This window comes from Takifugu rubripes, chromosome 22 (assembly GCF_901000725.2).
Source record: "Takifugu rubripes chromosome 22, fTakRub1.2, whole genome shotgun sequence".
In the NCBI taxonomy this organism is placed as follows: Eukaryota; Metazoa; Chordata; class Actinopteri; order Tetraodontiformes; family Tetraodontidae; genus Takifugu; species Takifugu rubripes.
In genome coordinates, this window is record NC_042306.1 from 4,530,889 (window position 1) to 4,545,726 (window position 14,838).

Genomic DNA, 14,838 nt, shown 5'->3' on the forward strand with positions numbered 1-14,838 from the left:
GGCTTTAATTGAAGAAGTGACTTGGTTGAGGTTAGGGGCAATGGTAACACACACACACACACACACACACACATTTACACACATACATTAGTTCGGGGACAACGGCAAAGCCTGAAAAGGGAGAGAAAACCCTCCTTCTGTGCAGCATGGAAAGTTCTGTTAAGCACTAGGGTGAAGCACTCGTCATGAAGCATAACGTTTTCAGTTGTGTGTCCTCCTTAGATGTTCCTTGTTAGGTCATCTGCAGAGCTAATCATTTTTAAAGTTCCATACTGTTTACAGTCTGTATTACCAGCCAGTATGACTCTTACTGTCACAGTTGTGCTGTAGATCCCCACCAGAAAGAGATTTTTAAAGGGACATGCAGTATTATGCTCGTTTTCTCCAAGTGAACGTGATTCATTTGAGACACATTCACTGACTCCAGTAAACATTGAATTATTTGTTGAAAACCTGACACCTATGAGACAGGGAAGCACCTCAGATGCTAATAAGCTCTGAAAAGGTGAGTTTTGCATAATGTCTCTTTAACTCATAAAAGGATCCCATTCTCCATCCATGTCCAGCTGTTTTATATTACCTGAAACATGTTGATCTTGCAAATTGTAGCCAGCGCTTATCGTGTGAAGTGCCAGAGGTGGTTTGTACACTGTCTGCCATCTTAATGCCGACAGAAAACAAAACTCTCGGCTTAAAGCCCATGTTTGAAGACACAACCCATTTTCTTATTCACCAAAGGTCATTTTGGCTGTTCCAGAGCAGCCGATGCTTATTTCCTACTTCATTTTGCACCAAACTGTGCGTCTGTTCAGCAGAGTGGAAAAACAAGGTTGCAGGTAATGACCACTGTCCGATTAGATTTGGCTGCACACACAAACACACAGTGTTAATAGTTATAATGGTGGCCAAAACATGATTGCAGATATAATCAATTTTAATGCCTCTTTTTAAATTTTCCCTCAGTTGTCTTTTGGGAACATGCCAGACAAAAACAATCATGTCAATCATTTGTGGTATAAACTGTAATTTAGTGTCTATATAGTCCATATATAAACTGCCATGACCCTACCCCCCCGCCCAACAGATTTGTTCTCCCCATTTTTTTGTGATTTGATTTACTTAAATTGTCATTTTTTTCTAAAATATTTTTAATTACATTTTCACAAAATACGGAACACAAAGAACTGCTCAGACCTGACCAAAAAAAGAAAAGAAAATATCTGTATATTTTCCATCCTGCCTTCTCCCCTTCCATCTCCTGCAGCAAAACAAAGCAGTTTCCAGATGACACCCAGAACACGGCGTACAAACATAGCAAGGCTACAAGGTTCTTGTTAGATAGCGAGCACTTAAGACAAAGTGACAAGGACAGGCTAAGCTGCTATGGGGAAACCACTGCAAGGAGGATGACGGCGTGGGCTCAAATGCTGCAAGAAGGGGTCCCAGACCTTTTAGAAAACCTCATTTTTGGAGTGAAGCAGGAATGTGAAGTATTTGATAGGAAGAAAAAAAAAAAGCAGGGAACACCTGTGATTATTTTTTCTTTTGTTAGGGCAGCATTTATGATCCAGAACAGCAGGAGTTTCTTTCTAGCAGCAAAAGTCAGTATTTTGAAATGTTTCCTGTGTTTATCGCCAGTGATCACCAGTATAAGGCACACACACCAAATTTTATTCTTTTATTCTTTATTCTGAAGGTTGTTGTGTATATTCTTATCTCTGAGTTTCCATCTGTGTTCAGGATGCCATCTTGAACCTTTCTTATATTTTATAACTCAGGTCATGTTCCTGAAACTAAATCTATAAAATCTGCAGAGATTTTGGATGCCGCGCATGTAAAAGAATTCTAAAACCCTGCAAAAATTCAAGTTGGTGATCTTTAGCCTCTGGGTCTGCTGTAAACACAGACTGAGATCCCACATAAAAATTGATATATATTATATATTACCATTTACTTGTGTTAACTTACTCCTGCCAACACATTTGGAGATAATGGCCAATTGATTATGCTTTTATGTCTGGTGTCATCTGGCCATGAAGCTCTGATCATGCAGCTCTAACCTGTAATCCAGTCATTCATCAGCAGCATAAATCAGCAGCCTCTCGCATGAAATCATATCAAACGTGATGGATGAGGTGTCGTCCCTTCATTGTGTAAGTGGCGCACGCCTTTTATTTCCCCACTGAATTGTATTTCACACACTTTATTAAACATGATCCTATTATTTCTGGAGGTTGTGGGCGGGTTAGTGGGCACCCGTAACGTAAAGAACAGCTCTCGGTCCAATTGTAGCACACGTGGTCAGACGGCATTGCATTCACGTAACCTGTGGCGAGAGCGGTGTCGCAGTGTTCTGCAAATGTAATCAGAGTACACATCACAAGATGGGGTTGGTTATTGCTCGAGGACGTGAGTTCGAAATCTCCCGCAGGACATAACCCGCGTGTTCGCCGCAGACCTGGTGGACAGCCATTGTTGGTTTGCGCCGCTAGGAAGCTAGAGAGTTACAGTGTGGTGTAATTGCGGATATGAACACGGACGTCATTCACTCTGGCCGTATCGGAAGGAAAAGCGAGGTCACCGGTCACGTACAAGGGGGCGCAGGAGGGGTGAGCTTGAAAGCAATGAGTCCTGGCCCCCGGTTCCCTTTTCTGTCAACCTTGTTGCAGCTCCCACACGCAATCGGCCGCGCTGGCGCCAAGACATGTTCCAGCTCCGAACAATAGCAGGCAATTAACTTTACGGAGAGGTCTTCCCAATTGTTTCCTGTCTTTGTTGCCACGCTTCCGAGCCGCATATAAATGGTGGCACCTTCGTAGTAGCAGACGCTTTTATGAGACCAGAATACTAGCAGGTGACCCCTCGAGGTCAGACACGCAGGAAAGAGGACAAACTTAGCTGTCAGTAAAGCTGTGTGTGGCGCAAATCGGAGGGTATTTTTTACCAGTTTTATGACTTGAAGGTGCAGGTGATATTTGCTTTTTATAGGTTTTTGTGACTTAATGACATCACTTTTGTTTTTTGTGCAACTCTGTCACTTGCTGATAAGAGTTTTGCATTTGTATCCTGTAGCGCGGCTGTAACAACATCCGCTACAGCTAGATGTAAAGGAAATAGTTTCAAAATTCAACAAAAGTCAAAGAAATCCATAATTAGTACAGATGTCAGACCACCCCCCCATTGCTTTTTTTAAATCACATGCACGCAAACTCAAAATTATTGCGGCTTTCAGCACATACTGTTTATGCGCATGACCAGTAAAAACATTCAGTCATTCCTTTTCCTAGAAATTGGTGGGAAGAAACTACTGAATTGCCTGGCTTTCCCTCTCCAGCTTGTGTGTAAACTGTTTGGTTTTCACTTTGGCAATTATTTCACTGCGATGCAGAAAATGACCAAGTGACAGAGATGATGGATATTGTCGAACCTGAGAACCTCTAAAGGCAAAATAAGCAGGCGTTGTTAAGGAATAAGAACAGTTTTCTGGAAGGACACTGAACGATGGAAAAAGGAAAACTGCTCCCCCCCCCCTCCGTCCCTCTTGGATTGGACGTGGCACAACTTAAAATCTAGCCCAGCTCTCTGGGTTGTAACCCCGTCGAAGTACATGAAGCAGATGCTTTTCTTGAAATTTCTGCATAAATACTCCAGCGGCTCTCGTCCCATAGTAGCATTTCTGTTTATTCTGACCTGATTTCTTCTGAAACTCTTTTCCTCATTAGCCATAGAGAGGGGAAATTAAAATCAGATGATATGTCTGATGTGTGGGCTTGCTAGAAATATATATATATATATTTTTAAGGCTCAATGTAATGTCAAATTCTGGTAGATCCACACACACGTGTGAGTGCACGCGCTCACCGTGAGTTCTTTTCTCTGAGCTGACTTAACCGCTCTGGCACTCGGCCCTCGTGGAGCTGCACCCATCGAACCCTTGCTGTTCAGCTACTGGAGCCCTTCCCATGGAATCCCAGACATTTCAGGCATCCGTAAAAGCTTGGCCGACAGGCGTTTCTTCAGCGCCGTGCACGCTCGCCACACCGGCAATAAAACGGCACAGTGCCGTTTTATTGCTTTTATCCACTTTCTCGAGTTTTCACATGACGTCGACCCCTCCAAACTTTGTTTAGACATTAAGAACCTTTTAGAAATATTTCTCGTGAAGAAACCTTTTTCTGATTGTCAAATAGTTTATTGCCCTATTTTTTTATCTAATTGGTAACAGGTCGGGGCTAATGCCGGAATAACTCTGCAGGCCGTTTGTGGCTGACGGGGAGAATCGGCTCTGATCAGACAGCAGCTGTGCGTCAGAAACAGCAGATGCTTCTGGAGTTCCAATGACTATCAGATTCTCATGATCTACTTTTGTGATATCGGCCGTGCCCAGTTTCACTATCGGCCCAGCGGAGCCAAGGGTCCAACCGGGGGCAAGTCTGCTTGATACACTTCCTGATCTTCTCTGGACGTTTAAGATTCAGGGAATTGCATGGAACGCTCAAAACGCAACGCCACATGTATTCACAACATGCAAAATAGGCAGGCGGCGCGTTCCTGCACCCGTAGAGACGTGTGGCAAAATATCACTGTTGAGTACAGTCAAAACAGCCGAGTCCATCTGAGACAAGCCTAAATATTTTAGCCTGTGTGTACTCAAGGCTGCAAACAGAAGAAGGCAACAGCCAGTGAAGATCATCCCATCGCTACTATAGTCACGCTAACATTAACCTGAAGCACCCCGGAAACAAAACTGTGAAATCAAAGATAAGGAACACAAAATATATAAATGTTTATCCTCACAAATGGCATTGAGAGCGACAACGCCCTGATTATCGATGGGAATGAGGAAAGTCGGTCCAACACGGCACGACATTCTAAACATCAGCTAATGTTGCTTTCTGTTCAGGTCTTTTGGAGCACGCTGTTAAAAACTGGACGCACCCCGTTGAATCAAAATAAAAAATGCAAAGTATTTTGTGATGTTGCGTTGAAGCATAAAAGCTCCGATATCATCGCGGGTAAATAAAGTCAGTCAGACATACTGTTAATATTTTCGCCTAAACAGGAACCAGGAAGTAAATGGAGATTCAAGGTCATGGCGTGCGTCATTTGTCTGTTATCGACTGAATGCGTTCGTCATTCCCATTCTGGTCACGGACGAAGCCAATCCCCTACCTTGAGATGGCTCAAGAGGTGCGGCGGCATTAAAAACAAAAATTACTTTTCCATGTTGTTTGTGTGTTTTTGTTCTATTAACGGAGGCTAAAGCTGGTTAATGAAACTGTTTACGGTTCCTGTTGCCACCAGAGACGACATCCTGCTGCTGCTGCTGCTGCAGGGTCGGACCGGTTGACCAGAAAACCTAAGGTCATTAGTCGTTGCAGTTAATGATATGCAACAAGCAGTTTTAGTCCCTTTAATTGATGCATCTAGTTTTAGTTAATTGAAGTCAACACAACATCATCTGAGCATTTTGGGTTCATATGTGTCTAAAATGAATTTCAGATCGACTTGATGACAACACATCTGCTCAGATTTAAAAAAAATAAAATAAAATAAATTGCAAACTCGTTTTTATTATGGTTATTTTGCAAGTTTTCTCCATGAGAACAACAAATAAAAGATTTGTTGTTGATTGTTATAAAATGAAATTCTTTCTTTGATTTCTTGAGTGAGAGGATAAATGATTAGAACTTTATTTTGTTTAAATATTGTCTATTTGCAATCAAACCCAAACGTTTAAAAGGGGAATTTCACGTGTGTTCATGAGTTCTCTGTCAAACACACAAATGTTCTACATTGAATGTCATTTTATTTGAATTTGAACATTACATTTAACATAATGACGTGCAAAGTGCAATGAAGAGCCTAATACAGAGTATTATAGAGTGAACGGACATTAGTGCATTTAGGGGTCACAGACATTTTCTCCGTGCTAATCTGTTAAATCGTCAGGCTTCCTTTTAGCGAGACACCCGATTCAAACAAAGTTAGGCAGTTTGGGATTGGCCTTTTTGTGTAGAGCAGGAAGCACACAAGACATTAAATGGCAATCGCACACAGCCCAGAGCGCTTCCTTGATGACTGTAGAAAGTTAAACATCCCCGTTTGCCATCAGCAGTAATGGGAGCTTTAAGGTCGGTCAAGTCAGCTGACACAAAAGAAGCCTGACTGACAGAGGTGACATCACAGTTCCTCACTTGGCAGTTGTTTCTTCATAATTATTTAGATCAGTATGTTCAAAAAGAAGCAGTCTTCACCAAAAATGGTGGAAATTGGATTAGAGATGGAGTATATTCAAGTGTGGCAAAGAGGAAGTGGTTCTTGTGTTTTTTAAGCACTATACAATTATCTAGACCGTGTCATGGCCCTGACGGTGCTCAACAGAATGTTCTGAGGGCCATTTCTTACAATAAATGACAAAATACAGGTTTGTTCTGTGGCTTAAATAAGGAAAATCAGTCAAAGTGTCACATGCTCTCCACCATGACATGAACACACCATTGGTTCACAACAACATAGTCAATGAAACTGGATTTAAAGTTCTGCAATCAGCTGTAAACCACAGACGGGTTCAGAAACTAGCCATGCTTTAATTAATGTAAAAAGGAGACAGACTAAGCACGGAAAAACATTGTTAAATCAGTGCTGACGCTCATAAAACAGTGTGTGACCAATACAAATTAACAAAGCTGGTGTAAACTAGACCCAAGCCAGATACTAATTAATGTCTTTAATTTATGAGGCAACGTGGTTGAATTATTTGGCTTTACCATCGCCTGGTACATGAGGAACTAATTAGTTCATGATGTAATTTAGGCTGAGAGAAGCTTCATCAATCTGAAGAAGATGCTGTCACAAGACTGAAGTATCACAGTAATCTGTTGCACGTAAAGCCGTTTGATTGGCTGGAAGAGTCAGCTAGCGCTCTGCTTCTTTTCCCGTCATTTTAAATTCTCATTCAGATCAAAGTCTTCCCCTTTAGGGTAGCAGTGACGAGGACACACTTGCTGGCTCATACCAGAAAGAAAAGCCCTGCGTGCAGAATATGTACATTGTTTGCGAACTGCAGACAAGGAACCGTTATGGGCCGCATGAGTCATTCCTTGCGGAGTGATGCGGATTCCTCCTGCCTTTTCAACACCCCGTGCTACTGAAGCTTGCTATTGGCAGGCCGAGCAGAACTTCTCCTCTCATTTCCAAGTTGGCACCGCCGCGTTGGGGTGTATTCGTCCCTGCGGCCTGCGTCGGTTGGTTGTGGTTGTCCGATTTTGGCCTCGGGGATCGGGTAGCTCTGTTCCTGCGCCTCTGGCGGTGGAATTTGAGCCGCCGTTTCTGTCGCATTAGACCCCCGTCTTGACGAGACCCTTCCATGTTTTTTCTTTAAAATACGGGTGCTCAAGATCGGGCAGTCGGATCTCCAAATCCCACGTGGTTTCTTTGTCGTACACTGTTTTTATGGAGTTCACTGTTTTTATGGAAACAATCTAAGGGAGGTGATAAGAAGAACTAACTGAAGCTGAGCAGAACTAATGGGCCGATGTTCTGTGTGCATGATGATCTCTGTATAATAGCGAAGAACTTATGTTAGGAGATTTGCATATTTTAAGGAAATGATGACAATCGTCCCCCCAAAACGGTCTCCTCCCTGTCCTCCTCCCAGAGAGCAACAATGGCCTGGGGAGGCCTCGGTCTCAAAGGTCATCACAGCGTCGACCTTAAAAGCATTTATGACAAGCACACAGAAAATGAATCTGTGTTCTTGTGTGCCATCACAGATTATAAAAGCTTTGAAGGCTATTTTAACACTAACTTGCAGTGCTCTCAGGTGTATATTCCAAACATTATTAATTCGATTTACAACCTACTGTATTTGTACTGAAATGTATTATTTACCTTAACATGAAAAAAAAAAAAAACTTTTACACTTTTAAACATTATGTTGTTAACTGATATATGTAACTCAAAATGTCAACTCATAAAAGCTCCATTCACATTCCAAAAAAAAAAGGAGTGCAGGGAAATTCTGTGGCGTGAAATCTGTAAAATTCCTAATGAGCTGTTAACGTGATGGGACACGACGCGCTGCTGGAGCCACTCCGCACAGCACTTTAAAAACAAGATTGTTTAGATTCAAGCCTCTTTAGATTCGAACTTCTACCTACTAAAATGTAAAGAGTGGTTTTGTATTTGCCTCCCTGCAAATTACTGTGCAAGAAATAAGCGCCGAGTAGCTTCTTCTCCTCGGCTTAAGACCTTCACCATGTGTTCCCCCTATTATTGTACCGCCCTGATGAGAGAGGGACACAAAGGGTTAAACTGTGCGCTTCTCTTCCTCGGAGATGGGAGAGGCCATCTGAATGGCTAGCTCCTGCAGCTAGCCAACACATTGGTTAACGCTGAGGGTGGATCTGCTGCTGGGCCTGCACTCCGACATGGAGTTCTGCTTCAGGATCAGGACTCACTCAGAGCTTTGCGTGTGCGTTTGTGCGCGCGTGTGTGTACTCACGTAGTCTGCATGTGTTTGAGGAAAAGTTGAAGGGCAGGTTTCGAAAGGTTTCAAAAACAGTATGAAAATTCATCGGTCGTGCAGTTTTCCTCTCCTGAAAGAGGATTAGTGTTGCCATTCCTGACACGGAGTGGGATATTTAGTCTGGCAGATAAAAGGTGGTTATATCTCTTTTTTTTTTTTTTTTTTACTCTCCCCCTGTAGCCTCCCCCACACGTTGCCATTCTCATATTGCTGCCGCCCTCTCAAAACACATGCTCCCCACGTACTTTTAAGCGTGTAGTTCTGTGAGGGGGAGAGGAGAGGGGGTCCAGGCTGTTGTTAATTTAATGGCTGACCTCACCATGCAAATGAGTCATCCTCCTTAGAAAAAAAAATGATATCATTACATATTGTGCTCTTCCAAAGAATTAAGAGATTACTAAGATTAATGGTTTTTGTGAATCTTGTTACCACACCCAGTTTTTGCCTTTTTGACTGTTGGAGTTGGACAAGTGAGTGGCTCATAATAGACATTTCCACTCTTTTACAGTATGACCCGTGAACAGCCCCAAATGTCAGCGACTCATTATCACCACTGCTGCTGAACAGTCTTAATCTGGCTCGTGTGGATGAGAAGCTAATCCCAGTAGGCAGGCCAGTTAGCTGTATTTACATCTGAGAAACCGCCATTCATCCTTACACATGACCTCATTACAATACCTACACACACTAGTACACCTAGCTCATGCTTTCAGTACATTCAGAGAGGCAATTTTCAAATTTCCTCTCATTACGCTATGCTCAGTAGTTGTACTTTAGCTCTGGGTGGCTTCCATTTCTACTGCTTATCTATTAAGATGTTTCTGCACCTTTCTGGAGTCAACATGTCCTAAATCCAACTGACTGGACGTGATTTGGAAAGACACACCTGACTATTTAGGGTCCTACAACTGCCTCCGGACCTTTTTTTAAAGCCTTGGGGAAGGCTACAAAAGGGTTAGCTGCACTGAAGGTTCCCCAGAGTCTATGATGGCTGCCATCGTTTTAAAATAGAAGAAGCTACAGTTGACTGACCAAACCAGGCTTTGGGGCAGTGTCCAGTCAGAAGCATATCCTCAATAAAAGAAAAATAAAAGTCCACCTGGAATGTGTCAAAAAGCACCTTGAGGACTGTGAGAAACGCGATTCTCTGGATTGATGGAACCAAAACTAACAGATTATTCCCCAAATCCAGGTGTGCAACGCCTGTGACATCATTCCCAAGAAGACTAGAGGCTGCAGTTGTTTCCAAAGCTGCTGCAACTAAGTACTGAGAAAAGTCGGATCAGCTGATTTTTGTAATTCAGTTTTGCAACAGGCTGCAACATCAGAAAAATGTGGCGAAAAAAAATGTCCAAAGCATTTCTAACTGCACTGTAAGCTTATTCATGCTCATGTTATATAACAGGTTGATTCACAGACATGTTTGTGCTCGGGCATCTATATTGGCAACGTAAACAGTCGGATTTGTATCTCTGTCCCTAGAATGACCCTTTGTAAAGCACATTTGACAAGAGTTGTGCTTCTTTGGCTCTTTTGGATGATTTATGGCCTGTTTTTACAAGACTCACCCTCGAGTCACACATCTTTGTTGTTTTGAGATGTCTTTTGTTAATTATTTGCACTGTTAACCTCATTAATGCCTCCTGTCAGCCCGAACACGATTCTTTGGCAATTCGTATTTGTGAACTTCAAGCTTTACTTTTATTTGTTGTGTTTTAAGTGCGGAAAATGGACAGATTTTCTTTTCACCTCCTTCTCTGTATTAATATGTTACAACAGCTACAACAAACTCGGCGTGTGTTTCTGCAGAACGTGCCAAAAACACATAAAACTCAGCAGAGCAGCAGCCTGTCTGACAGTATACCTCTCTCTTTCTGTCTACCCCCCCTTTACACCCTGCACGTGGGCAAAGGAAAATGATATTACGGTATTGGTCATTATCAGAGATGGAGGGAGAGCCGAGAGGGCTGAGGCACAACCATTCCCTGTGTGGACACACTGCAGCAGGCTAGCGCTGCAGACGTCCTGCACACGTGTCCGTGAGTCACTCTGTAAATTAGGTTTTTGTTCTAAAAGGGAAAAAAGTCAACAGAGCAAAGATATTTTGCATGCAGCTGACTTGCAAAATCCCCTCTGCTGCTTTTCTTTTCCCTGTACTCGCATCTCTTTCGTCTGTTTTTGGCTCCCTGGTGCTTTTGTTTGCTGTGACTATTGGACATTTAGTCAGCAGTTATGGTCTGTCTGACCACAGGGAATGAATTTGATGCTTCTTATAGGAAACAAGCCTGCTCACTCTGAGTTAAGTAACCTTCTTTTTCTTGTCCCCTCTGCCCCTCAGTGTGCCCTGTCCAGTGCAAACATCAAGCCTGCACCAAGGATGACCAGTGCTGCCACGAGCAGTGCCTGGGCGGGTGCCTGCAGCCTGGCTCAGCCAGCCACTGCGTTGCCTGTCGAGGCCTCGAGTACAAAGGGACCTGCGTGGAGAAGTGTCCCAGAAACTTCTTCACCTACAAAGGCTGGCGCTGCGTCTCTTTCTCATTCTGCTACGACCTGCACAACAAATGCAAGCGGGAGAAAGAGCGCAGGAACGCCGAGTGCCACGAGTACGTCATCCACAAAGGCGCCTGCATCCCCGAGTGCCCCTCTGGCTACACCACCGTCAACTCATTCACGTAAGTGGACACGTTCTAGTAGGCCTAGTGGAACAGCGTGATCCGTGACGCTTGCTTTTTACCCTACGTGTGCACTCGCAAGTGCATGCTCACAGGTGGTCGAGCCTCCCAGAAGAGAATAGCAAGAGTTTTTTTCCTTAACAGCAGCTTATTAATTTAAAATTTAAAAAAAAAACAGCAGCAGTATACATACATCTGTATTTTACAGTGATATTGATATTTATAAGGACATGCCTGATGATAGTTTGCATGAATTTTATTAAAATGTGGCCAAATAAATCCAATTAAACCAGAATGTGCAAACAGAATTGAACACAGGCAGTTCATATGTTGGTGGCCTCACAGTGATAGTAAATCTAAACTGCATTTTAAAAGATTGAAGCTGTCACTCCTGTGACTGAAAGGTTATTTAAAGTAGCTGCACCATGCTGCTGCCTCGCTTCAGCTCTCCTCGCCATGTTTGTGGCACAGAAGGAACAGGAACTGAAGGTCCTCCCGCTGAGCTTAGACGGCTCTCCTATGTACACACACACACTTTTATCTGTTTGTGTGAAACAACAGACATGTAGGTCAAAGTCGCGCGCCTAAACCAGAGAGCTGGCTCAGCCGTGTTTCTGAGTCAGAAGCTGCAAGTTGTCGCCGGTATATATAAGGCAGATGCTGGTTATATGATCGTTTTTCCGCCTATTGTTAATCAATGGCAACTTGTTTCATGTACATGGAACCACATGGAGGTAGACTTTAAACTTTACTGATGAGGTGTTTTATTTTGACTTCCTCTCTCTCTTACCTGTCGAGGCTGCGGCGTTGAGCGTAGACGTTAGTTGCGAGCGATGACCCTCCGTACTGCATCTATTCATTGACACCATCCATTTTTAATCTCAATAGTTCATCACAGTAACGGCCATAAAACAATGATGCTGGCATGAGCCAAAACATTCCAGATTTAATGAAGCGGGCGCTGGTTAGCAACCACTGTAAAGTTTTACGAGGTCCTGAAGTTCATCGGGTTGAATCACTCTCCCCTTCACCGCCTTCTTTAGAATTTTAAATTCTAGCTGACAGTTCGGAGTGAATTAAAAGAATAGACACGTAGATAAACCTCGCTGGAGTGAGTAATGTGTTGAAAGACGCAGAGATGTGTTTGGAACACATTGTCAGCGTCCTGTTGCGCAAGGCCACGGCCCATCACGCTTCAAAGATGTAAGCAGATCTCCGCAGGAAGCAGCAGAGGTCAGACAGTCGGTCACGGACAATGGTGACGACAAGCAAGGGAGCTGTTCCACAGCGTATATTTAACTTTTATCAATCTGCGCAGGTCTGTCAAGAACCTCGATTTGATTTAGTGTAGGGTTCCTTCTGAGTGGCTACTTTAGAACATTCATAATGGAAACAATGGCTCGTTAATTTAACATAAAGAAAAACTGGCATCAACATGATAAATTCAATAAAATAAAAGCTGTTATGTCCTTGAACACACAACCCATGATGGTCTAATTGTGTCTTAATTCCCGTTGGGGGGGGGGGGGGAAACACGCGTGTGTGTGTGTGTGTGTGCCGGCTACTCGTCTGTCACAACTCGGCCGTGTGAATGTGAAAGGCTGTTTGTTGTGTGCTTTCAGATTTTATCTTATCAAAATGTGTTCCAGTCACATTATGAGTGTACAGATTGCACAGATGGCTTTTCAGGAAATGAGCCCTTTTGTTTGACACAGAAAGCTGCCACTATAACTGTTATGAGAAGAGACTTGTTACGAAAAACATTATGTAATCACGTCTGCTGTGCTAACCTGCTTTCAAATGCTAAAGGGTCAGTTCATTGAATTCAAAAGAGCTTTCAGGGAGTTTATAATGCTCACATTTGTTGGTTTATTAAGTGGCTGTAATCTTTGGCTGAATATCAGGATCTATGTATTAGTGCAGCAATAGGCGGGCTTCCACAGTCAGGGAAAAGTGAAAAATAAAGACCGTCCCGAAAGAATCTGATTATACACGTGCACAATGTTTCTTTTTCCCTTTGCTCTACAGGCTCAACTGCACTCCCTGTGCGGGACTCTGTCCCAAGGTCTGCATGGGTCTGAAAATGGTGGACTCTGTCACAGCTGCCCAGGATCTGAGAGGCTGCACTGTTCTCAACGGCAGCCTGGTTATCAACCTGCGAGGAGGAAGTGAGTCACTGCTCCATAAACAGTCAACACACGTTGGCATGGATTTAAAATCAAATAAGCTCAAATTTAAAAGGTCTTTGGTTTGTTTTGTTATTTTTTATTAAATTAGCACAAGGTTGTGGTAATAATCACCTGCTCCTTTGTGCAGTCCAACGCTGATTTGAGGGAAGCTTAATAAAAAAACGCAGGCATCGCAGGCACCATCATTTTCCTCCTTTTCTATCCTAAAAAGCTGAGGTTTTAAAAAAAAAAAAAAATCTTACTTTTATGATATATTATGAGTAATTTGGTCAGTTACACTTTAGCATGAAGCTTGTTGTCAGAAAAAAGGATTTCATTTTGATTAGTGGATGCAGTATAAGCTGAAAAACAATCTCCTACTTATCCTGCAATGCAGCTTTTTTCTGTGAAGATTACAAGCAATTAATATGAGGTTATGCACTTTTAAGAACTCGAAAATGAAGTTTCCCCTACGTGTGAAGCACAGGCAGAAGGGAAAGTGTTTTGGGAGTTTCTACACATGCTGAAGAAGGTATTTGTCTTGTTTTTTTGTTATCGACTGCAGACAACATAGCAGCTGAACTGGAGGCCAGCCTGGGCCAGTTGGAGGAGATCACTGGCTACCTGACAGTGCGGCGTTCCTACGCCCTCGTCTCCCTCTCCTTTTTCCGCAAACTTCGTCTCATTCGCGGAGAGGAGCAGGAAATTGGGTGAGAGTCGCTCTCTTGAAGCCAACTGATGCTTTTCATGTCTGAAAACTGCTCCTGTAATTACGCAAGTGGAAGGGCAGAGTTTTCCTCTCTGGGCCCACAGTTGTGGGTCCAATGTGAGGCCACAAACGGGGGCTAATTCTCGTAGCTATTAACACGCTAATGCGTAGTTGTGCTCAGAAAGCGCTCGCTCCGTATTCTGACAAATTGGTTTATGCAGTCTTGGGTTTTCTTTTTCAGGAATTACTCATTTTATGCGTTGGACAACCAGAATCTGCGGCAGCTGTGGGACTGGTCCAAACACAATCTGACCATCCTGCAGGGACGCATGTTTTTCCACTACAACTCCAAACTCTGCATGTCCGAGATCCACAAGATGGAGGAGGTGACGGGAACCAAACAGCGGCAAGTCAAGAACGACATCGCGTCCAAGACAAACGGAGACCAAGCTTCATGTAAGAACCCCGGCTCTGGTGACCCGACTGCTGTTGAAAATGTTTCTACGACAACAGTCCACAGAGATGTAAACACACTTGTGTTAGTATTGTTACTAGTTATTGTTCAGGTGGTCATTTCCTGCCCCGGAATTGTTAATGTCTTCCTGCAAACCTTTTTAAAGATAAAGCTAAAGAAGGCAACACCCAACAAAGCGAAGCACCAATAACTGCGTGTAAATTCTGTTTGTGTGCACTGAGACATGGATGAGGTAATTGTGTTCCAATCCAGATGACGCCAAGATTATAATCTGTCTTTAATAT

The 14,838-nt window shown here is 43.2% G+C and overlaps 1 protein-coding gene across 1 annotated transcript in view; it reads left to right on the forward strand.

The window, feature by feature from the left end:
• The window catches only part of insra (insulin receptor a), a 34,626-nt gene that overhangs the window by 8,540 nt on the left and 11,248 nt on the right, over positions 1–14,838 (forward strand). Inside the window, exons 3-6 of the mRNA XM_003975383.3 lie at positions 10,869–11,202; positions 13,231–13,370; positions 13,936–14,080; positions 14,321–14,535. Of these exons, the coding sequence (XP_003975432.3) occupies positions 10,869–11,202; positions 13,231–13,370; positions 13,936–14,080; positions 14,321–14,535 (834 nt within the window). The remainder of the gene's footprint in view (positions 1–10,868; positions 11,203–13,230; positions 13,371–13,935; positions 14,081–14,320; positions 14,536–14,838) is intronic.